The sequence below is a fragment of the Hyaena hyaena genome, unplaced genomic scaffold (assembly GCF_003009895.1).
Source record: "Hyaena hyaena isolate Hyena2069 unplaced genomic scaffold, ASM300989v1 scaffold_144, whole genome shotgun sequence".
Taxonomy (NCBI): domain Eukaryota; kingdom Metazoa; phylum Chordata; class Mammalia; order Carnivora; family Hyaenidae; genus Hyaena; species Hyaena hyaena.
This window is the reverse complement of record NW_024080776.1, coordinates 3042896-3067227: the sequence shown is the minus strand read 5'-3', so window position 1 is coordinate 3067227 and position 24332 is coordinate 3042896. Positions and strand designations below refer to the sequence as shown.

At 45.2% G+C, this 24332-nt stretch overlaps 2 protein-coding genes, 4 non-coding genes and 1 pseudogene across 10 annotated transcripts in view; 1 reads left to right on the top strand and 6 right to left on the bottom strand.

The window, feature by feature from the left end:
- Positions 1-1826: 1826 nt before the first annotated feature.
- RPS8 (ribosomal protein S8) lies at positions 1827-4567 on the bottom strand. The gene is made up of 6 exons (XM_039238727.1): positions 4479-4567; positions 3974-4080; positions 3400-3499; positions 2835-3010; positions 2474-2603; positions 1827-1987 (listed from the first exon to the last, which is right to left on the bottom strand). Exons 1-6 carry the CDS (start codon positions 4480-4482, stop codon positions 1878-1880), a joined length of 627 nt encoding a protein of 208 aa, XP_039094658.1. The 5' UTR covers positions 4483-4567; the 3' UTR covers positions 1827-1877.
- On the bottom strand, positions 2110-2178 carry LOC120236109. Its single transcript, XR_005529574.1, has one exon. It is a non-coding gene; the product is annotated as a small nucleolar RNA SNORD38 (small nucleolar RNA).
- On the bottom strand, positions 2707-2774 carry LOC120236111. Its single transcript, XR_005529575.1, has one exon. It is a non-coding gene; the product is annotated as a small nucleolar RNA SNORD38 (small nucleolar RNA).
- LOC120236112 lies at positions 3583-3686 on the bottom strand. The gene has a single exon (XR_005529576.1). It is a non-coding gene; the product is annotated as a small nucleolar RNA SNORD46 (small nucleolar RNA).
- On the bottom strand, positions 4167-4246 carry LOC120236108. The gene has a single exon (XR_005529573.1). It is a non-coding gene; the product is annotated as a small nucleolar RNA SNORD55/SNORD39 (small nucleolar RNA).
- A 3483-nt stretch (positions 4568-8050) lies between the features above and the next one.
- On the top strand, positions 8051-8360 carry LOC120236022 (annotated as a pseudogene).
- Positions 8361-14966: 6606 nt separating this feature from the next.
- The window catches only part of KIF2C (kinesin family member 2C), a 21365-nt gene continuing 11999 nt past the window's right edge, over positions 14967-24332 (bottom strand). For 3 of the 5 annotated variants that reach the window (XM_039238679.1, XM_039238681.1, XM_039238684.1), the window contains 12 exons: positions 22169-22259; positions 21848-21911; positions 21678-21769; positions 20751-20893; positions 19746-19950; positions 19516-19626; positions 18642-18709; positions 18258-18363; positions 18052-18165; positions 17706-17834; positions 15713-15836; positions 14967-15618 (listed from right to left, as the gene is read on the bottom strand). In XM_039238679.1, coding sequence (XP_039094610.1) covers positions 15536-15618; positions 15713-15836; positions 17706-17834; positions 18052-18165; positions 18258-18363; positions 18642-18709; positions 19516-19626; positions 19746-19950; positions 20751-20893; positions 21678-21769; positions 21848-21911; positions 22169-22259 — 1330 coding nt within the window. In that variant the 3' untranslated portion in view covers positions 14967-15535. Of the gene's footprint in view, positions 15619-15712; positions 15837-17705; positions 17835-18051; positions 18166-18257; positions 18364-18641; positions 18710-19515; positions 19627-19745; positions 19951-20750; positions 20894-21677; positions 21770-21847; positions 21912-22168; positions 22260-24332 lie in introns of those variants that run through there. The other 2 variants (XM_039238680.1, XM_039238683.1) reach the window with 2 other exon arrangements.

Here is a 24332-nt window from a genome sequence, read left to right as displayed (position 1 = left end):
GAAAATGTTCCCAACAAAAGGAATAGCAAGTGAACATACATATAGATTTACTCAGTGAGGCAGGATCATATGCACTATAGAAAAAGGGACCAGGTAAGAATGCCTGGGTGACTCAGTTGGTTAAGTGTCTGACATCAGCTTAGGTCACGATCTCACGGTTTAAGTTCAAGCCCCGTATCAGGCTCTATGCTGACAGCTCAGAGCCTGGATGGAGCCTCCTTTGGATTCTGTCTCCCTCTCTCTGCCCCTCCCTTGTATTTGGAGATGGTTAGTTGTCCTGTCAAAAATCTGTATTTTTAATGTTTATTTTTGAGAGACAGAGTGTATACAGGAGAGGGGCAGAGAGAGACACACAGAATCTGAAGCAGGCTCCAAGTTGAGCTGTCAGCAGAACCTGTTTGGGATGCTGTCTCTGCCTCTTCCCTGCTCATAAGGCTTTCTCAAAAGAAATAAAAAAAAGTTTAAGACACTGCCATGTGCAAGGGAGCAGCAGATTGAGAATCCTAAGCCAGTTCTGCCCAGAGCCCTACCTATGGCTTATCTCACGAACTGAGAAACCCAGGTACCCCCAAAAACCTAGATTTTAAAAAGTTTGAGACACAGAGGTAACATGAGTGGGTGAGGGGCAGAGAGTCCCAAGCAGGGTCTGCACTGCCAGCACAGACCAAGATTGAACCCATGAAGCTACATGATCATGACCTGAGCTGAAACCAAGAGTCAGATACTTAACCAACTGAGACATACAGATGCCCCAAACACCTGATCTTTAAAAATGATCACCATTTCTAGGATTGTATTGGGGGGAAAAGCAGCATTGAGTGCTACTTGCAAAAAGGTGACTGGAAGGTAGATACTGTTAAGGTGTTAAGATCCAAGATCTAGGGATATTAGACATAAATATAAGGGTCAGAATGACCCAAGATTTTGATTTAAGCAGCTGTATAAAGACAACTATTTGCTGTAATCAAATAGCTGAGAAACTATTTGAAAAGGAAAAGCTAAAAAATGTTATACATTTTTAACACGTTCACCATTGAGAGTCCAATTATGCTATCCAAGTACAGGTGTTAAGTACGTCTGGGTTAAAGTTAGAAAAATGCATCGTATGAGGTGTCTGGGTGGCTTGAGTGCCCAACTCTTGATATAGGATCAGGTGATGATCTTGGTCATGAGATGGAGCACTGAGTCAGTCATGGAGCCTCCTTGGGATTCTCTCTGCCCCTCCTCTGCTCTCTCAAAATAAACGAAAGGAAAGATGCATCATAAACCACATTTAGTACTGACAATAGACAATGTAGCCAAGCTGGAGAGAGCTGAACTTTGCATATTTAGCAATGCAGAAACCACTGGTTATCTTGCATACTTTAGGAAGAGGGGAAGGGATGAGGGTTTAAGAGAAAACCAACTTCAGAAAGACATTAAAAACTGAAGGATACAGATACCTAAACATGTTCAACTTCCTCAACATTGCAGAAATTTGGAATACAATTTCAAGGTTTCTAGGCTATCCACAAACCCAGGCTGAAAACTTCCAAGGTAAAAGCTTAAGACCAAGGCTCATAAAATCTCTAAAGGAGCCAGATTTACAAGGCAGCATGGCCTCATGTACCAGTCATGGTCAACACAATTGTAATACTGGGGGCCCAGTGCTGGGATACCTCCCTCATACTATTTGCTTGGCCTGCATGCCATACCCCCACTGAACACTAGCTTTTGGGGTGAAAAATGCTGCCCGTTATAGACACAGCCCACAAATTAGCTTGGCCTTCAGGGAGGGTGAGCTGGGGTACTATAGTTTCCCAAGCAATCAGATTTTCACACATAAATTCAGGGCAGAATAAACACCTTTATTACATGACTGAAGAAAGGAGGAAGATCTATTTGCCTTTCCGGGCTTTGATTTTCCTTAGATAGAACTCTAGCTCCTTGCCTTCCAGCACATAGCCATCTGCTCGGCCACACTGGCCTGGTCTTGAAGCGATGCATGCTGCAATAGAGAACGCATTCATTAGCAAAATGACAATGTGGCCCTATCCAAATCTAGGCATCACCTTAAAAGTCCATGGGATTGGCTCAGGTATCCTGGGGGGGCAGGCATGAAGCCCAGTGTCTCCTCAGATATACTTTATCGTCACTTAAAGTCAGTAGCAGAACTGGACAAAGTTTTCATCACTGAGACAGCCCCTCAACACCCTCAGCCTGCACGTGCATGGACTTCAAAATACTTCTCGGAATTAGAGGCAAAGGGCAAGCACAGGCCTACAGACCCCTGCCCACGATTTCCCATTTGAACTTCATGCTAACGGGATGACCAGATGTTCTGAGTTGTGCCTATATGCTGTTATCATTCAACTCTCCAGGTGAAGCCTCTACCACAGACTGGCCGGTAAAAACAACAAAAGAGGCAAGAATAAAATGCAGAGGATATACTGTTATCTTGATACCCCCTCCTCCAAGGCAACAGCTCTCTCACCAAGCAGCTTTCCCTGCTGGAACTGCTCCTCCAGAAGGCTGCTGATTTTGGCATTCTTTTTCCTTTCGTCGTATTTCTTCTGAATTTTCTTCGATCGCTTTTTGTTTAAAATCTCTTCCTCCTCGGGAGTCTGAATAAAGGAGATAGATGACTTAGCTGGAGCTTCCCAAGCCCTGGCTCAGGGAAGAACACCTTCATAGCTTTGGGTCCTGTACACCCCAATCCCTGCTGCCTTCCTCAGCACTAAAGGCTTTCATCTCTTTCCCTTCAGTAGCAGAACTGGACAGTTTTCATCATAAGAAGGCTGCAATGAGGCTGGCCTCCCCCCTCCCACAGAAAAGTTGGTACCCCAAAAACGCACCAGCTTGGCCCCCTTCTTGCGGCCCAGGGGCAGTGCATAGTGGGACTCGTACCACTGCCGGTATGGTGTGCTGTCAATGAGCACGATGCAGTTCTTCACCAAGGTCTTGGTGCGGACCAGTTCATTATTGGATGCATTGTAGACAACATCAATAATCCTTGTTTTGCGCGTACAACCTGCTCACAGGAGAAATTCAGAATCAAGTCCTGTAAACAACTGGCTTTGCTGTTCCCTGTACATCCTCCCCACAGTGCCTGAGGAAAAGGGAACTCTAAGCTACCCAGCCATTAGGTGTCGGCTCACCTTCCACAAAGCCACCTTTCCAGAATGGCTGGCAACCCACACATACACAAAGTCTAGATTCAGCCCCAATCCCTAAGGCTATAGGAGTTAAGAGACCAAACAGGATGGAGAGAATTCTTCAGCTACCACAACCTTAAGATCTTTCAAAGAGAAACTTCAGTATCTTGGTTGGAGGCCAAAGACTTCCTGTTAAAAACACCCACTGAAGCCTAGAAAGTTTTAGGTGTTGAGTTCCCATTCACTCCTGGAGGGCCTCACTCACATTCAGAGCCCCAGGAGAAGTTCCCCACGTCCAGCCTCAAAGCACGGTACTTCTTATTGCCTCCTCGAACCCGGACTGTGTGTATACGGCGGGGGCCAATCTGGAAAACACAAAGAAACAGGAACTAGGTTATCCAAGAGAGCAAGACAAGAGAGTAAAGGGAACCTAGGCTGGATGGAGGCAACACAGTCAGTGTAACTATGACAAGTCCTAGCATCGGCAAGTGGCACACAGGTGACCAAGACGGCCACAACCACGCCTAAGGATACATTCTCATCACTCTAGTTACCTCCAGAGGAAAAACCTAATTCCAAACACTGAAAACTAAGTCTCTATGCAACAAAAAAAATACTAGGTTTCTGACTATCATTCGAGGAGCCCACTCCCTCCAGGAACCCTTTAATAAGTCCTAGTACACAACATCTGTCTCCACGCAATCTCTTTAGCCTCAAACATCAGGTAAAGGCGAGACTGCCCAGTGGCCGAAACAAATCACAGGGCCCTGCAAAGATCAACCACAAGCTGAGACCGGATCACGCTGGAGACTCGGGGGACGCGAAGGCCCGGCACGCACCTTAGTGTTGGCAGCGGGGCGTCCCAGCTCATACTTCCGCTTCTTGTGGTAGGGCTTTCTCTTGCCCCCAGTCTTGCGGCGCTTGTGCCAGTTGTCCCGAGAGATGCCTACATGCGGGAGCGGGGACGGAAGCTTTACCCACTAGGGCTCGGACCGGCACCTCGCGAGTCCCAAACTCCCGCGCCGGGCGGGCCGCACGCTCAGCTCTCCAAGGTTGGCTCCCCCACTGCGCACTCGGGAGTTTACAGCATTATCAAGGTGTCATCATCCACATGCGGCCCAGCCCGGGCTCCTTCCCGCGGCAGCCATGTTGGTGCTGCCCGCAGCCCCAAGTCCCTACAGCCCACGGAGGGGACCTCGGCGGCCAGAACCGAAGCACCATACTCCTCGTGGCCACTCGGTGCTAGGGGTCGAAGCGCCCGCACTCCTGACTTGACTGCGAGGCAGGATGGCGCCGGATCGAGTTCATCCCCCTCCCCCGGCCCCAAAGCTGAGCAAGACTCACCCATCGCTCTCGGCGCTGGCTGCGAAAGAGAAAACGCAAAGCCTCACGGTCCGGTTTGTAAAACGCAGTCCCGCCCCTTTAACGTGGTTTCTGCGCGCCGCTGTGAGGACCCGGGAGTCTGAGTGCGACGTTACTGACGTTCTGCGACAGTAGGATTCGTGGGGAGGGCTGGACGTGCCCTTGCTGCCGCTCTCTAGAGGTTGAAGGCTTTAGGGTACACCCGAGGGCGAGTCACCTGGCTTTATGTTTCAAAAAGACTCGTTTTATTTATTAAAAAAAATTTTTTTTTAAATTTATTTCTGAGAGAGACACAGCATGAGCAGGGGAGGGTCAGAGAGGGAGACACAGAATCTGAAACAGGCTCCAGGCTCTGAGTTAGCTGTCAGCAGAGTCCGACGCGGGGCTCGAACCTACGAACCCTGAGATCGTGACCTGAGCCGCAGTCGGCCGCTTAACCGACTGAGCCACCCGGACGCCCCAAAAGACTCGTTTTAGAAGCAGGGAGCGACTGCGTTGGAAAAGGGTGGAAGGCAAGATGGAAATGAGCGGTGGATTTGGGTTTGATTTTGAAAGGTTGGGTGATAGATTGGACGGGGGTGGGGTAGGAGGAGGGTTAGGGAAAGGGAGGTGTGTTAGAGATTCCTAACTCCTTACTTGACCAGTTGGATGAAAATCGGTGCCTTTTACTGAGATGGGGTAAACTAAGGTAGGAGCGGTTCTGGACATGTTCATATTGAGACGTTGGTGACATCTAAGTGGGAATGACAGGCAGCTGGATGTTCAGGTCATCCTTATAGATGTGGACAGAAGATACTACTTTGGGAATCATTACTGTGCAAATGGTAATTAAAGTTTCCAGAATGAACATCTAGGGAGAGAGCATAAAGCAGACTTTTCTTGTAAAATGTACTAAATAAATACTTGACGCTTGTGAGAGAGAGAGTCTGTGTCACAACTACTTGACTTCGCTAGAGTGGTGTGAGAGTAGTCCTAGACAGTAGTAAACGAATGTGTGGCAGTGTTTCAAAACTTATACTGAGAGTCATCTCTCGTCAACCATTAGGCTTTCGACTTTTTACAAACATTTAAAAATGTAACAACCATTCTTGGTGTCTGGACTCAATCAGCATACAGTAACGTGCCAACCCTCAGCATAAAGAAATACAGGAAAATGTTCTAGGTCCAAAGCTTGAGGAATATGAACCTTTAAGGCCAGGTAAAGAAAAAGTGGCAGAGGAGATAAGGAGCAATTAGAGTGACAGAAGAAAGCTAGCACAGTATATCATGGTCTAATGCTTCCGTGAGGGTTAGTGAAGGTCTAAAAAGGGATTCTTGGATTTAGTAACTTGAAAACCTTTGGTAATATTGGCAAGAGCAGTTTCTGTGCAGGGAAATTGGCAAAAATTTGAAACAGAATGGGAAATTAAAAAAAAAAAGATAACAGTGTATGTAAACAATTATTTCAAGAAGTATGACTTTACTGGGAAAGAGAAGGGTACCTGGATGTCTCAAAGGAGCCTGTGGCTTATGATCTCAGGGTTGTAAGTATACCTCTGGGTATAGAGATTACTTAAAAATAAAATCCTTAGGGGTGCCTTTGGCATTCTCTCCCTTTCTCTCTGCCCCTCCGCAGCTTGTGCTTTCTCTCTCTCTCTCTAAACAAACATTAAAAAAATAAATATTTTTTAATGTATATTTCTGAGGGGCAGAGAGAGAGGGAGACAGAATCTGAAGCAGGCTCCAGGCTCTGAGTTGTCAGCACAGCTGACACAGCTCCTTGGGATTCTGTCTCTCCTTCTCTCTGCCCCTCCCCGACTTGTGTACACCTGCAGGCGCATGAGCTCTCTCTCTCAAAATAAATAAATACATTTAAAAATATATAAAGAAATAAATGGGAAAAAACATATGGTCACTTCAAAACACAGAAAAAAACATTTGACAAAATCGAATACCTTTCAGAATAAAAACGTTTAAATTAGAAATAGAATTGAACTTCTTCCACCTGATAAATATCATCTATAAAAACCCATAGATAGAATCATACTTAATGTACAGGAACAAGACAAGGACATTAACTCTCACCACTTTTTTTTTTTTTTAATTTCTGGTGGGGGGGCACAATTGAGTGAGGGCAGAGAGAGGGAGGAGACACAGAGAATCCTACACAGGCTCCACAGTCAATGTGGAGCGCAAAGTGGGGCTCAAGCTCACTTGAGTGGGTCTAGAACTCATCAGATGTGGGGCTGAACTCACAAACTGAAATCATGACCTGAGCCAAAGTCAACTGAGCCACCCAGGTGCCCTGACTCTAACCACTTCTATTCAGAATTGTATTGAGTGTTCTATCCAGGACAATTAAGAAATAAAAGACATCCCAATTGGTAAAGAAGAAGTGAAACTATATTCACAAATGACGTGATTGTATATAGAGAAAATCTCAAAGGATCCACATATAAAAATATTCCAGTTAATAGGGGTGCCTGGGTGGTTCAGTTGTTAAGCATCTGACTTCAGCTTAGGTCATGATCTCATGATTCATGAGCTAGAACCCTGCATCAGGTGAGCTCAAGCCCCGCTTCGGGTGAACCTCATTTCTCTTTCTCTCCGTGTTTCCCCTCTCTCTCTGCTCCTCGCTCACTTATGCCCCCTCTCCTTTCTCAAAAAATAAAATAAAATAAACATATTACAGTTAATCAATTCAGCAAAGTTGCAAGGTACAAGATCAACACACAAAAATGGGTTATGTTTCTATCCACAAGCAATGAGCAATCTGAAAAGTACAAATCCTCTTGCAATAGCGTCCAAGAACATAAAATACCTAGGAAATGATTTAACCAAGGAGGTGAAAGATTTGTACACTAAAAACTATAAATAAACATTGTTGAAAGAAATCAAGGAAGATCTAAATAAATGGAAAGTCATCCTGTGTACATGGATTGGAAGACTTAATAGTCAGTGCAATCCCATTTCTTTTTTTGGTAGAAATGGAATAGGTGATTCTCAAATTCACATGGAATTACAAGAGGCCCTGAAGAGCCAAAACAATATTGAAAAAGAGCACAGATGGAGGACTTATACTTCCTGAGTTAAGAACTTATTACAAACTACAGGGGCACTTGGGTGGCTCAATCGGTTGAGTGTTCAACTATTGACTTCAGCTCAGGTCATAATCCCAGAGTTGTGGGATCGAGCCCCGTGTTGGGGTCTGAGTGTGGAACTTGATTGGGATTCTCTCTCTTTCTCTCTCTCTCTCTCTAAGTGAGAAAAAAAAAATCACAAACTACAGTAATCCGTGTGGTATTGGCACAAGGATAGACATACAAATGAATTAATACTTTTTAAACAAATGTTTACTTTTGAGAGAGTGTGAGTGGGCAACAGGCAAGGGGGGGCAGTGGGACAGAGGATCCAAAGCCGGCTCTGCACTGTCAGCACAGAGTCCGATGCAGAACTGGAATTCATGAACTGTGAGATCATGACCTGAGCCAAAGTCAGACACTCAACCAACTGAGCCACCCAGGCACCCCAAATTAGTATTTAAAGTCAAGAAATCAACTTAGCATCTTGGAACCATGGTCCAGTTTGTCTGTAACTTTGTGCAGATGCCCTGGTGCTGGTGAACACTGCTGTGACTTACTTGAGGGCTTGAATTGCTGCATTTTGGCACTATGTCGGTTTGAGCTGTTTCCTCCAACCCCTGCTGAGATCCTTACAGTTATTTAGAGCTTGAAAAAAATAGTCAAGAGTGCTCAAACTGGTAACTTCAAACAACTCACAGTTAAGGAAGCTCTGCTGAATGGTTTAGTGGCCACTGAGGTATGGATGTGATTTTATTTCAGTGAGATCATAGGTAAGTGTGGCATCACTGTCTATAATGTTTGAAGACCAATCTTTAACATCTGTTGATATTTGGTTTATTATTTGAGTGTTCTAGGACTATCTGTGATGAGACTAGTATTTGAATAAAATAATGTATTTTGAAAAACCCAAAATATGGTCAACTGATTTTCAATGAGTGTGCCAAGACAATTCAGTGGGGAAACAACAGTCTTTTCAACAAATGGTGCTTGAAAAATTGGATCACCACATGCCAAAAAATGAATTCAGACTCCTCATACCATCTACAAAAATTAACTCAAATTGGAACAGTGTCCTAAATATAAAGGCTAAAACCTTTATATGAAACTCCTAGAATAAAAGAGTAAATCTTCACAGGGGCACCTGGGTGGCTTAGTCAATTAAGCATCTGAATTCAGCTCAGATCACGATCTCACAGTTCATGAGTTTGAGCCCTGCATCAAGCTCTCTGCTGTCAGTGCAGAACCTGCTTTGGATCCTCTCTCCAGCCTCCTTCTCTGCCTCTCCCTTGATCTCTCTCTTTGTCTCTCAAAAATAAATGAACATTTTTTTTTACTATTTTTTTTTAAAAAAGGGTAAATCTTCACAGCCTTGTACTTAGCAATGGATTCTTAGATGACACCTGAAGCACAAGGAACTAAACAAAAAAGATAAGTTAGACTTCATCAAAATGAAAAACTTTTGTGCTTTCAAAGACATTAGGAAGAAAGTGAAAAGAGAGGGAGGGAAAGTATTTGCAAATCATATATGTGATAAGAGTTTGGCATCCAGAATATATAAAGAATGCTTACAAGTCAACAATAAAAGATAACCCAACTTAAAAATGGGTGAAAGGACTTCAGCAGTCAGATGACACAAAGAAATAAAAGTCATCCAGATCAGCAAGAAGGAAGTTAAACTTTCACTCTTCACAGATGACATGATACTTTATGTGGGAAACCCAAAAAACTCTACCAAAAAACTACTAGAACTGACCCATGAATTCAGCAAAGTTGCAGGATATAAAATCAACATACAGAAATCGGTTGCATTTCTTTTTAAAAAAAATTTTTTTAATGTTTTATTTATTTTTGAGACAGAAAGAGACAGAGCATGAATAGGGATGGGGCAGAGAGAGAGGGGAACACAGAATCCGAAGCAGGCTCCAGGCTCCAAGCTGTCAGCACAGAACATGACGTGGGGCTTGAACCCATGAACTGTGAGATCATGACCTGAGTTGAAGTTGGACGCCTAACCGACTGAGCCACCCAGGCGCCCCTGCAATTCTATACACCAATAATAAAGCAGCAGAAAGAGAAATCAAGGAATCAGTTCAATTTACACTTACACCAAAAACCATAAAATACCTAGGAATAACCTAACCAAAGAGGTGAAAGTTCTATAGGAAAACTATTGAAAGCTTATGAAAGAACTTGAAGACACAAAGAAATGGATAAACTTTCCATGCTAATGGATTGGAAAAACAAATACTGTTAACATAATGATACCACCCAAAGCAATCTACATAATTCAGTGCAATCTGTATCAAAATAACACCAGTACTTCTTCACAGAGCTAGAACAAACAATTCTAATATTTGTATGGAAACAGAAAGACCCTGAATAGCCAAAGTAGTGTTGGAAAAGAAAACCAAAACTGGAGGTATCACAATTCCAGACTTCAGGGGCACCTGAGTGGCTCAGTGGGTTGGGCGTCCGACTTTGGCTCAGGTCATGATCCCACGGTTTGTGTGTTCGAGCCCCACGTTGGGCTCTGTGTTGACAGCTAGCTCAGAGCCTGGAGGCTGCTTCAGATTCTGTGTCTCCCTCTCTCTCTGACCCTCCCCTGCTCACGCTGTCTCTGTATCTGTCTCTCTCTCAGAAATAAATTTTTTAAAAAATTAAAAAAAAAAACAAATCCAGACTTCAAGCTGTATTACAAAGCTGTAATCATCAAGACAGTCTGGTACTAGCACAAAAATAGATGTAGATCAATGAAACAGAACAGAGAACCCAGAAATGGACCCTCAAATATATGGTCAACTAATCTCTGGCAAAGCAGGAAAGATTATCCACTGGAAAAAAAGACAGTTTCTTCAGCAAATGGTGTTGGGAAAACTGGACAGCGACATGCAGAAGAATGAATCTGGAGCCCTTACCACATACACAAAAATAAACTCAAAATGGATGAAAGAACTAAATGTAAGACAGGAAGCCATGAAAATCCTAGAGGAGAAAACAGGTAACAATCTCTTTGACCTCAGCCACAGCAACTTCTTATTAGACATGTCTCCGGAGGCAAGGGGAAAAAAGCTAAATTAACTGAGCTCATCAAGATAAAAAGCTTCTGCACAGCAAAGGAAACAATCAGCAAAACTAAAAGGTAACTGATGGAATGGGAGAAGATTTTGCAAATGACATATCCAATAAACGGTTAGTATTCAGAATCTATAAAGAACTTATCAAATTCAACACCTCAAAAACATAATCCAGTGAAAAAATGGTCAGAAGACATGAATAGAGACTTTTCCAAAGAAGACATCCAAATGACTAACAGACACATGAAAAGATGCTCAACATCAGTTATCATCAGGGAAATACAAATCAAAACTATTATGAGATACCACCTCACACCTGTCAGAATGGCTAAAATTAACACAGGAAACAGCAGATGTTGGTGAGAATGTGGAGAAAGGGGAACCCTCTTGCACTGCTGGTGGGAATTCAAACTGGTACAGCTCCTCTGGAAAAGAGTATGGAGGTTCCCCAAAAAATTAAAAATAGAACTACCTTATGACTCACCAATTGCACTACTAGGTATTTATCTAAAGGATAAAAAAATGCTATTTTTGAGGCGCACATGCACCCCAATGTTTTTAGCAGCACTGTTGACAATAGCCAAATTATGGAAAGAGCTCAAATGTCCATTGACTGACAAATGGATAAAGAAAATGTGGTGTGTGTATATATACACATATATATGTATGTATATATACACACACATATGTATAATGGAATATTACTCATCAATAAAAAAGAATGAAATCTTGCTATTTGCAACAGTGTGGATAGAACTAGACTATATTATGCTAAGCGAATAATTCAGTCCGAGAAAGACAAATACCATACAAATACTTATATGTGGAATTTAAGTAACAAAAGAGATGAACATAGGGGAAAGGAAACAAACATAAGATAAAAACAGAGAGGGAAACAAATCATAAGAGATTCTTAAAATACAGAGAACAAACTAAGGGTTGCTGGAGGGGTGTTGGGTGGGGATAAGGGCTAAATGGGTGATGGGTATTAAGAAGGGCATTTGTTGGGATGAGCACTGGGTGTTATATGTAAGTGATGAATCACTAAACTCTATTCTTAAAATTATTATTATACTGTATGTTACCTAATTTAGAAAGTTATAGAAGACTTAATAACCTGGTCAAAAGAAAAAAAAAAGAACATATGAAAAAAAAAGAGCTTGGGATTTGATATCTTGTAAGAATAACACCTATTAAAACCATCACAATTAAAATCATGAGAAGGCATTTTAAAACAATGGGCAAAGGACTTGAATATATCCAAGAAAATTGGAACCACAGGCCCAGACAAAAACTTGTACACGAATGTTCAGAGCAGCATTATTCCTGATGCCAAAAAAGTGGAAGCAACCCAAATGTCCGTCAAATGATGGATACACAAAATGTGGTATGACCACACAATGGAATATTTGGCCATAAAAAGGATTGAAGTATTAGATCAACATGGATGAATCTTATTAAATTATTTAATTTTTGCAAGTAATCTGTACACCATACATAGGACTTGAACTCAGGACCCTGATATCAAGAGTCACATGCTCTACCAATTGAGCCACTCAGGCACCCCAACATCGATCTTGAAAGCACGCTAAGATCTCCTATTGTAGGATTCCATTTATATGGAAATGTTCAGAATAATAAGTCCATAGAGAAAGTAGATTAGTGGTTGCTAGGGGCTGGGGAAAGAGATTGGGGGGTGACTGCTACTGGGTATTGGGTTTTTTGCGGGTGAAAATGTTCTCAAATTGGGATGCCTGAGTGGCTTCAGTCCGTTAAGCATCCAACTTTGGCTCAAGTCATGACCTCATGGTTTCTGAGTTTGAGCCCTGCATCAGGCTCTCTGCTGTCAGTGTGGAGCCTGCTTCAGATCCTGCCTTTCTCTCTGTCCTTCCCCCACTTGTGCATGTGCTTGGGCGCTCGCTCAAAAAGAAACATTAAAAAAATGTTCTGCAATCAGTGGTGATGGTTGCCCAATTAAATACCAGAACCACTGAATTAATAGTATGTGAATTTCATTTTTTATTTATTTATTTATTTTTTAATTTTTTTTATTTCAGGAGAGAGAGAGACAGCGTGAGCAGGGGAGGGTCAGAGAGAGAGGGAGTCACAGACTGAAACAGGCTCCAGGCTCTGAGCTGACAGTCAGCACAGAGCCCGACGCGGGGCTCGAACCCACGAACCGCGAGATCATGACCTAAGCGAAAGTCGGCCGCTTAACCGACTAAGCCACCCAGGCGCCCCTGTGAATTTCATTTTTTAATATTTATAAAAACTTTTAATGCTTTATTTCTGAGTGAGAGAGATACAGGCAATGAGCAAGGGAGGGGTAGAGACAGATGGAGAGACAGAATCCAAAGCAGTTTCCAGGCTCTGAACTGTCAGCACAGATTCTGTTTTGGGGCTTGAACTTGTGAACTGTGAGGTCATGATCTGAGCAGAAGTTGGAAGCTTAACCGACTGAGCCACCCAGGTGCCCCATTAGTATGTGAATTTTAAAAGGGTTTTATAGTATGTGGATTGTATCTCAATAAAGCTGTTATTAAAAAAAAAAGCCCTGGTGTACTCAAGAAATAAAGGTCAGTGTAGTTGGAATGAGCGGTAGGAGATTCAGTGTATTCATTCTTTCATTCAAAAATATGTATTGTGTGCTTACCATATGTTCCAGACGTTATGGATACGGTATTAAATAAAACAAAAATCTTGTCCTTATGTGCTTAGCTAGCTAGCACTTTTTTTTTTTTTAATTTACATCCAAGTTAGTTAGCATATAGTGCAACAATGATTTCAGGAGTAGATTCCTTAAGCCCCTTACCCATTTTAGCCCATCCCCCCCCACAGCCCCCTCCAGCAATACTGTTTGTTCTCTATATTTAAGAGTCTCTTATGTTTTGTCCCCATCCCTAATTTTATATTATTTTTGCTTCCCTCCCCTTATGTTCATGTTTTGTATCTTAAATTCCTCATATGAGTGAAGTCATATGATTTCTTCTTTCTCTAATTTTTCTTAGCATAATACCCTCTAGTTCCATTCATGTAGTTGCAAATGGCAAGATTTTATTCTTTTGATTGCTGAGTAATACTCCATCATATGTGTGTATACATATATATATATACATACACATACATATATATATATACCACATCTTTATTCATTCATCTGTCAATGGGCACTTGGGCATTTTCCATACTTTGGCTATTGTCGATAAGCTAGTTCGAACTTATATAGCACTTATTAAATGTTAGACATTGTACTCACTACTGTGTATATTAACTGGGTTTTCATAACACCTCTATACCAGTATTATCATTTCACAAATAACACAGAGGTTAAACAACTCACTTAAGGTTCTGTGTGGGTTCAGGAGCTGGGCTTTTAATCTCCTAAGTGTTCTGCCCAAATTGCATTCCAACTGGCCCAAATGAAAGAGCTGAGCAGGCCACAGTAGGAGATTCAGAATTTATCCTTTGTGCAAAGGGATATTATCAAAAGGTTTGAGGGGCACCTGGGTGGCTCAGTCTGTTAAGCGTCTGACTCTTGATTGTGGCTCAGATCATGATCTCATGGCTCATGAGACTGGGCCCCGCATGGGGCTCCGTGCTAAGTGTGGAGCTTGCTTGGGATTCTCTATCTGTCCCCCACCACCTCTCAAAGTAAATAAACATTAAAAAAATTTTGTTTTTAAAAGGGTTCAAAGCAGGTGATAACTTATGAGGATTCCTCTGGCTGGTCCCATGAAGGACTCATATGGTATTCCAGATGGAAAGATGGGTCAGGACTTCATTTAACCAACTGAGCCACCCAGGTGCCCCTTTCTGAGGTCATTCTAAAATATGCATTTGGTTGTGTGACTCTTAGACTAAAAATCTTTTAGTAGTGTATTACTATTTAGATTCATATTCCAGGACAAGGAATCTGGAATCCTCCAGTTCCTAAACTGTCCATGCTCTATGATTGGTTCCTCAGTCCACCCAGCAAACTTCTAATTTTATAGACCAAACTGGTATTGGTGATCAGATCCTTTCCCACCCAGCAAGCCAAGTGCTTTCTTATCAGTGTTGCCACAGAATCCTGTAATGTGCCTTGAGCGGACTGTAACTGACAGAGCACCATCTTCTTTCTGCCTATGGCTCCTGTTCCCAGAAGACCTGGGACCTAGTAAGCATTGAACAAGGCAGGGCTTGGGAGCTTTACCACATCACTGAAACTGCAGGTGTGGATTTTGTCTCCTAGGTAGAGTACAGAATCAGCATTATGGAGAGTTGCAGAAGTATCTGTCCTTAGTTCGAGAAGGTTCATACATGTGCCAGGCCCTTCCCACACACAACTCAACAGGTTGATTTTTTTCCCTCTTTATTGTTAGACACAATATATAAACATGAAAAACAGAAAACAGCAGGGATCTTCTTGGGCCTCAAAAAACAGCAAGGAAGGAAGAGATCCCAGAAACATTTTTTTTAAAGTACAAGACATACTGCCTGAACCATGGGCATGGAAGGCAGGCCAGAGCCAGCAGAGAGCTGGACTAAAGCCTCCTTTCCTCTCCCCGGTGCCAGGATAACCCCAGGGAACCCTCACCAGCAGCCAGTCCACACAGGTAGAAGGCCACCCAAGAGAAAACTCTTTACCAGAGAGTCTTCCTCTCCTGGAGAGACGGGCAACACCCAGGATAACTAAAAAGTCTCTTCCCATCCTTGCTCCCTTAAGAGCTATAACTGAGGAAAAGGAAAGAAGTGTCCCATGTCACTCTGACCCTCTCCCCAGCTGCCTCCATACCTGGCATTTACCAAAGCCTTTTCTAGCTCAGAACCTGACCAGACCCACCAGGTGCCCCAAGTTTGCTGGGAAGGATGGGGAGGGGAAGAGGCTGGGTGTGACACCAAAGAGATCTTTTATTTGCAGTCGTCACTGGGGCCGTTTCTTGTTGCTTATTTGTTTGCTTGCCTGCTCTTCCAGCTGCATGGCCAGGCGCAAGGCCTTGATGACATCTGGAGGGAAGGAGTGGTGGTACGCTGGGAGTTAGTGGGTGTCTCAGAGGCCCCATTCCCTTAGGGCAGAGGCCCATCCTCCAGCCACACCCACCTCGCAGGGCTGAGAAGTGCTTGGCTTGCTGGACCAGAGCAGACTCTGCCTTGTTCACGAAGGTTTCCAGGTCATAGTCTGGCTGCTCGGTCATCTCGGAGAGCTCAAGCCAGCCTGGCCCTTGCTATAATGAGACGAGGGGACCTTGTCAGTTCAAAAATGACCAAATCAATTTAGCAAATCATTCCTGGGCCCCTACCATGTGCAATGCAGACAACCTGGGCAAGATGCCCATTCCTTCAGCCATAGCTCGTACTCTGCTTCTTGACCTCCTGCCGTAGAAATCCTCAGCTTGAATGCATCCTCTTCCTAACCCCAAACTTGTCTCTCTCCCCAGGTCAAATGAGTGTCACAGTCTGTCTTGATGCCAAGCCAGAAATGGGAACAATAACTTTATTTTTTCACCTTGCTGGTCCCCAAATCCTACCAATTCTGCCCCTTAAATGGTACCTGAGTCCTCACTCCAGTCTCATGGTGGCCATGACCACACTCCATCTAGGCACCAACATCTCTCTTGAGCTTTTTTTTTTAATGTTTATTTTTGCAAGCACATGCAGTGGGGGAGGAGCAGAGAGAGTGGGGGACACAGAATGTGAAGCAGGCTCCAGGCTCTTGAGGTGTCAGCACAGAGCCTGATGTAGGGCTCAAACCCACAGACTGTGAGATCATGACCTGAGCAGGCATTTAACCGACTGAGCCACCCAGGTGCCCCAGAACTCTTTTTTTTCCCTTAATGTTTATTTTTGTGTGCATGTACATGCAAGAGAAAGAGACAGAAAGAAAAAGAGAGAGAGAGAGAGAGAGAACGTGGATGAGGGGCAAAGAGAGAGAGACACAGGATCTGAAGTGGGCTCTGTGCTGACAGCAGCAAACCTGATGCAGGGCTCAAACTCACGAACCATGATATCATGACCTGAGCCCAAGTCAGATGCTTAACTGACTTGGTCACCCAGGTGCCCCTCTCTTAAACTCTTTACAACAATCTCTTAACTGCTTTTAACTCCTAAGTGCCTCTACTCATGCTCTCCCACATTCCCAAACAAGACTCTACACTGTAGCCACAGTGATGTACCTAAAGCTGTAATAAGACCATGTCATGTCATCTAATGTGACCATACTCTACTCCACTGCCGTCATAACCAAGTCCAGGCCTTTGGAGTGAACCATAGGTCTTTTAGCATCAGGTACCTGTTGACCTAGTCACAGATTTAATATCCATCACTTGCTTATACCTTTTGCTTTGAACAGAGTGAACTCTCTTCTTTCTGAAGATACCATGTCCCTTCACACATTTGTACCCTGAGCACTCCATGGAGGGAGGACATGCCTAAGTGCTTACTCTTCATGTTCTCTTCTCTCTCTCTCTCTTTTGTTAATGTCTTTATTTTGAGAGACAGAGACCAAGAGTGAGGAGGGGAGGGGCAGAGAGAGGGAGACACAGAATCTGAAGCAGGCTCCAGACTCTGAGCTGTCAGTACAGAGCTCAACGTGGGGCTCAAACCCAAGGACTGTGAGATCATAACCTGAGCCAAAGTCAGACACTTAACCAACTGAGCCACCCAGGTGCCCCCATGTTCCCTTTTCATTTCTGAGTGGCCCAAGCTCTTTATTTCTGCGCTGCACCCTGAACACCCCACTGGCAGAGTGCATTCTTGGGCCTCCCCTCCCCCTGCTCTCCCACAGTGGGAGTCACAGTAGCACCGACATTTACCACTTACTACACACTAACCACATGCTGGGCACTGCTTTAAAAGCATCTCTTTTAATCCTCAGAGGCAACCATCCTGCCTTGCCCACTTCAGAGATGAAGAAACTGAGGTCTAGTGGTGCTAAATGACTTTCCTAAAGAAATCAGCTTATAAATAGAAGAGTCAGGAAAGAAATAAATAGAAGAGTCAGGATTGAGCAAGTCTTACTTTAGGGCATACTATCCATACTTCATGTTTTTGGTCCTTGGTTTCAGCATAGGAGTTGGCATATAGAAAGTACTCACCAAACATTCACTGAATAAACAAGCCAAGATCTCTGCAAAGAAGTCACCCTCCAAAACCTTGATCAGGAACCTAGAGGGGAAGAAACTAGCTCCGGCTAGGAGGACGGAGGAAAGCCTGTGTAGACCCGGCTGGAGAAGAAGGTATGGTAATTCATTGCTCTAGAACAGCTAGCTGAATAGGTAGAGAATTAAGGAATGCTAAGTAGAGGTCTGCCTCTTTCCATCCCTACCTGAAGACCCATGGGAGCAAAGCCTAGGTCATGCTCAAGGAATAGTGTTGAGCACTGCTGAAGGCATATGCTGGAGTGCATATCCAGTCCATTCCTAGCCAGAACCAGCTCCTCACCTGTATTATCTCCTTGAGCTCCTCCATGGCCCTCTCCTCCAACTCCCTGATCTGAGACATGGCTTCATTAAAGCTGGACATCTGGGAAGACAGTTCCTCCTCCTCCTTGGAGAACTGAGGGACCAAAAGGAGAGGTACAACAGTATGGTCTAGTTCCCCTCAATAGGCCACATTTCCATCCTGCCTGGCCCCACCGTACAGCTTACATTGCTTGTGATCAGGGACCCATGAGAGCTGGCTTCCATCTCTTCTGTTTCCATTTGAGTTGGCTGCTCCCCAGTGGATCCACTGTTGGGGCTCAGCTCCTTGACCCTGAGGAACAAGAAGGTCTCAGTTCCCACAGGAACCTCTTTGGCACTCACAGGACTGCAGCATCACTCAGACCACGAGGCTCGGCAGCTTTTACATTGGCCACCATGACCCATCCTGGCTTCCTACCAAGGCCTGAAGGGGACTGGGACATGTCTGAACTCAGATTCACTGAGTCACAGAAGAATATACAATAGGCACTGAGGCTCCAGACTTCCTCCCTCTTCCTCTCCTCCCTCCTGCACCTGTCTCCCCATCCCACTGGCCATAGGTATTAGTACCTGTCTGCATATCTTAGTGTGTTTAAAGTATATTCGCAGGAGCTTATGCCTGGTGAGATCATCGCAATCTGCAAAAGGGGGAAACAGGCAGTTAAGGGTTGAGGATCACAGGGTGAAGGCGCTGGACTGTCTAGTACTAGAGACTGCCAGGAGTTGTCTCTTTGAGCTGCTGACACCCACACAATATTGGAACAGAGAGCTAAGCACCTAATCTGTGCCAGGCAACTTGCTCCAAGGATACTGAAAATCAAGGCACCTTAATAATTGACTGCCTGCCTTGAAAGGTGCATCTGGTACCCCTGTTGTTTTATCTCTTTATTGACTCTTCTGCCAAGGTCACATCTCAAGGCTCTGTGACTCCTGCCGAAAACGTCTATTCACCTAGGCTCAGGAGCTTAATTAGAAATTCCCACCTTCCCTAGTAGACAGGGAAGAGGAGATTCCCTGGAGGGGAAGAAAGCAGATCCTAGCTAGCAGGGCTTATAGATAAAATAAGGAAGGGGAGAAAAAGTCATTCGAAGCCATAGCCCTTTCCTATTTACTTAGTTAGGAGCTAGAGAACTTGAGGGAAACCATAGAAGAGGGAATTTTGCACTCCTGCTCTCCCACAGGCCATCCTTCTGAACTCTGGGGCCTCTTTCACCAGGTAAGGCCCCCTTTCACCCCAAACCAAGAGCTGCAAAGACATATAGTAAAGGGAACAGATCATTTCCTTCCCTCTTGAATAGGCAAAGAGGAGCCTGGTACTAAAAAGCAGTGGGGAATGCCCAGTCAAGTTTGAGTCTGGTAACCCAGGTAGCCAAGGGCACCAAGCTTTCTGCCCAGAGAGAGGATTCAAGTCTTCCTGTACCACCTCCAAAGTGACCCTACTCACCATGCAGGTCCTTGAGTTCTCCCCGATAAAGGAGTCCCTCAGCACTTGTGTCAGCTTGCTCTCTCGAAATGGGGTGTGAGCCTTGTTCTGTCCCAGGGCCCTGATGCACTCCTGTGGAGCAGCGGGAGCCACTGAGGTCCCTTTCTTCCTCTTGAGTTGCCCATTCTCTCCCTCCTTCCCTCCCTCCACCAGCAACCCTCCAGGCCAACCACCTGTCTAGACCCTGATACCTTCAGAGCCAGGAGACTCTTGTTGATTTCTGCACCTTCCATGCGGGTCTGCCGGTCAGCACTGGAAGTGTCTGCACCTCTCTCATTCCCTGCCAGATCCACCAAAGAGAACTTGCCATGCACTCTCCCTTTGGTTCGAAGAAGAATCTGGAAGCAGGCGTGGGAGCGGGAAGAGTTGGAGTTGGCAAATGTCTGCCCAGAGGTCCTGTGGCAAAGAAGGGCAAAGAAAAGCTATGAACCTCTGAAGTTACCAGCCACCGTGGAGCCCGAGAGTTCAAGCCACCCCACTCCATAGCACTGAGCTCTCTGTACAAGGGACACAGGTCAAGACTCTAAGCAGTCCTGTGTTTTCTTGTCCCAGACTTCTGTTTTGCCCTTCATGGGCAGCAGCTTCCCCTCTAGCTCCGGACCAGGCAAGTTTTCTTGGCAGTGAAAAGTACTGGATTCTGTGCTAGGTCCTTAGCCAGACCTGAGGGCCCAAAAGCACATGGGGAAGAGTTGCCTGTGTTGTAGGACACATGGGGAGGATGGGTCATCATGAACCACTTGTCAAAGCTTCAGGGCCTTGGAGAGGGCAACCCTCTTCCTGGGCCTCCATTAGCCACCCAGCACTTCACTGCACCATGCCTGGTGGAAGAGCACTTCCCTGCCTCTATCTAGGAGCTATGGCCCCATCCCTTCCAGCTTAAAATAGACCCAGAGCTCGTCTCCTACCACAGAGGGAGGAGACAGCAAGAAGAAACCTAGAGAAGCCAGGAAGGATGTTCTGGGATAAGGACCTGGAAATAAAGTCTACCTTGGTTAGATTTAAAACACTATGACTCGCTCCTGATGATCCTCTGGCCCTGGGTCATCTGCCCTATTGAGAGTCCTTATGGCAGAGGCCCTCACAGCCCTCACCAAGCTGCAGAGAGTGGCACTCTGGAAACAGCAACAGGCTCAGAGCGAGGTCTATCAGCTGAACCGGGCATTAGGTGGCCCCTTCCTCCCCTCACCAGAACTGACCTGCAGGCACTGCCTATGTCGATCATCTTGATGACATCGTCAGCACAGCTGACCAGGTGCTCCTGTAGCCCCACCACCTGCACCTGCTGCTTGCCGTCCTCCAGCACTCGCAGCTTAGCTTTCTTGTTGAGCAGGTCAAACAGCTGGCAGGGAAACAAGGCTAAGGCCATTAGGTGCCGGGCATCCCACTTACCCCCCCCGCCCCTTCAGGGCCAGTCCCAGCTTAGATAAGAGCTGGCAGCAGGGAAGCCAGAGAGAAGCTAAGCTGGGTGGTGGGCAGTACAAATGAAAGCTGAATGAGGCTGCCTCAGTCTGATAGGACTCTGCTACTTTGCCAGCTGTGGGAGCCTGGACCAGTACTTAACCACTCCAGGCTTATTCCTCATCTGCAGAATAATGATGGGAATACTTCCTCGATAAGTTGTTATAATGACTGAATGAGTTGAGACAAGTGCTTAGCACATGATACTACACCAATAATCAACATTAGCTATTATCATCATCATCAAGATCCTGCTCTGAGGAAGGCAACTCTGCAAAGTAGAGTATAGAAGTACAGGTAGGAGGTAAGGAGTATAAGGGGTGGGGGAGACAGTGAAGAAAGAATACAATATGAGAATGAATGTACACAATCAGGGGAAGAGTAGAAAGGTTATAAAGGAGGTGGGTCAAGGGAGGACAGGGCACACACGAGGCAAACCTCCCATGTGAGACGGAGCCGCAAGGAGTGTTCCTGCCATACATGCTGAGCTTGGGCACCATCCCACCATCAGAGGAAACCTTCCACACATGTCAGGGCAGAACAGCCCATTAAAGGCTTGATGGCCCACAGGTTGTTTGGTTTCTGCAATTTCTAGCCAACCTCAAGGTTTTAGAAAGTTAAGGGGTCCAGACAGTAAAAACAGGGGCTCCCTGCCAGCTAGCTACCTTCCCATTATAGATTTCGAAGAAGGTCACATAGACTTCCAGGCCCAGGTTCCGGTAGCGAGGCTGATTCTTCAGGAGGAAGACATCTCGGGCTATGGGAGAGAGCCTGGATTAAGTAAGCAACCTGTCTTTCTGTGACCAACCCAAGAGGGGCAGAACACGCTACTCACAGGCCATGGCATAGATCCCTTTGGATGCATTCTGGGCTTTCCCAGAGAGGTCTCCACCCATAGTCTGCAAAGGGAAGGGACAGAAGACCGTGGTAAAGGGCCCTGGGCCTAGGCCAGAGCACTAGTGGCTCCACTGCCACAGCGGGCCACCACATCAAAGCTGAGAAGCTGCACCTGCTAAGGCATCTGGCACAGCAAGAGTATCTGGTGATAAGGCATCTGTACCAAGGGGACTTCTGCAAGCAACTTACTTGCTTCCTTCTCAGGGACCCAAAGTGACACCACAGGCTGGTTTGCTCCCTGCCAGGCCTGCATACTTACATGTGTCTTGCCACTTCCTGTCTGGCCATATGCAAAACAGGTTGCTTTTCCCCCTTCAAAGATTGTCTGGACCAGTGGCCTTGCTGTGAACCTAGGAGAAAGGATAGGAAAGAGTATACATCTCTCCCCAAAATGTGCTCCCAAGAATGTGGTCCTGCTGCCCTTCCACTGCAGAATTACCGTGGTCTTTGATTCCTCCTTCCAAACACTAGCACTTCTCTCCTGCAAAGTGGTCCCAGTGGATCCCAGCCCCACTTACAAATCTGAAATTCTCCCAGCCAACTGGGGAGGGCTGGACTGACCTGCCAAGAGTAAGCTGGTGGCCTACACTCTGAGCCACTAGCCCTTTGTCTGACCCTGAAGACCCAAGATGAAACCCAGAGCTTAGTAGCTGACTGCCAGCATAAGAAACATTACAAAGACAAAGATCAGAGGAAACCCTCTAAAGTAGGAGCCTAAAACATTTTAGGACACATAGGTCTCTCACTTTTTTTTTTTTTCCAATGTTTTATTTATTTTTGAGAGAGAGAGAGAGAGAGAGAGAGAGATAGCATGAGCAGGGGAGGGTCAGAGAGAGAGAGGGAGATACAGAATCCAAAGACAGGTGACAGGCTCTGAGCTGTCAGCACAGAGCCTGACGCAGGACTCGAACCCATGAACTGTGAGATCATGACCTGAGCCGAAGTCAGACGCTTAACTGACTGAGCCACCCAGGCGCCCATCACTTTTTTTTTTAAGAGTTTATTTTTAAGTAATCTCTACACCCAAATGGGGCTAAAACTCACAACCCTGAGATCAAGAGTTGCACCCTCCATTGACTGAGCCAGCCAGATACCACACTGTCAGATTTTTTTTTTAAAAATGTTTATTTTAGAGAGAGAGAAAGAGAGAGACAGCAGGCATGCAAGTCAGGGAGGGGCAGAGAGAGGGGGGACAAAGGATCCAAAGCAGGCTCCATGCTGACAGCAGAGAGCCCAACATGGGGTTGAACCCAGAAACTGTGAGATCATGACCTGAGCTGAGGTCAGACACTTAACCGAGTGAGGCACTCAGATGCTCCCTACTGTCACGTTTTTAAAAATGATCCTTCAGGGGCGCCTGGGTGGCTTAGTCGGTTAAGCGTCCAACTTTCGCTTAGGTCATGATCTCGCGGTTCGTGGGTTCGAGCCCCGCATCGGTCTCTGTGCTGACTGCCAGCTCAGAGCCTGGAGCCTGTTTCAGTCTGTGACTCCCTTTCTCTCTGACCCTCCCCTGCTCACGCTCTCTCTCTCTCTCTCTCTCTCCTAAAAATAAATAAAAAATATTAAAAAAAAAATAAAAATGATCCTTCAGGGGCGCTTGGGTGGGTCAGTCAGTTAAGCGTCCAACTTCAGCTCAGGTCATGATCTCACAGTCCCTGGGTTCGAGCCCTGCGTCAGGCTCTGTGCTGACAGCTCAGAGTCTGGAGCCTGCTTCAGATTCTGTGTCTCCTTCTCTCTCTGCCCTTCCCCTGCTCACTCTCTGTCTCGGTCTCTCAAAAATAAAATAAAGACATTAAGTAAAAAATTAAAAAATAAATAAAAATAAATAAAAATGATCCTTTAAAAACATAGAAAACTATTATTCATTCTTATTTTGAGAACCCAAAAAAAGGAACTGCAAACCAAATTTAGCCTACGGGCTACAGTTTGTCAACCTCTGGTCCAGAACAGTGTTGTTTATAGAACTTTCTGTGATGATAGACATGTTCTTTACCATGCTAATAGCAGCCACTACCACACGTGGCTATCAAGCCCTTAAAATGTGGCTAGTGTGACTAATGAATTGAATTCTGGGACGCTTGGGTGGCTCAGTCAGCTAAGCGTCTGACTTCATCTCAGGTCATGATCTTACTGTTTGTAAGTTCAAGCCCTGTGTCGGGCTCTGTGCTGAGAGCTCAGAGCCTGGAGCCTGCTTTGGATTCTGTGTCTCCCTCTGTCTCTGCCCCTCCCCTGCTCGCATGCGTGCTCTCTCTCAAAAATAAATAAACATTAAAAATTTTTTTTTGTTTTTATATTTTTATTTATTTATTTATAGGAGAGAGAGAGAGACAGCGTGAGCAGGGGAGGGTCAGAGAGAGAGGGAGTCACAGACTGAAACAGGCTCCAGGCTCTGAGCTGGCAGTCAGCACAGACCCTGATGCGGG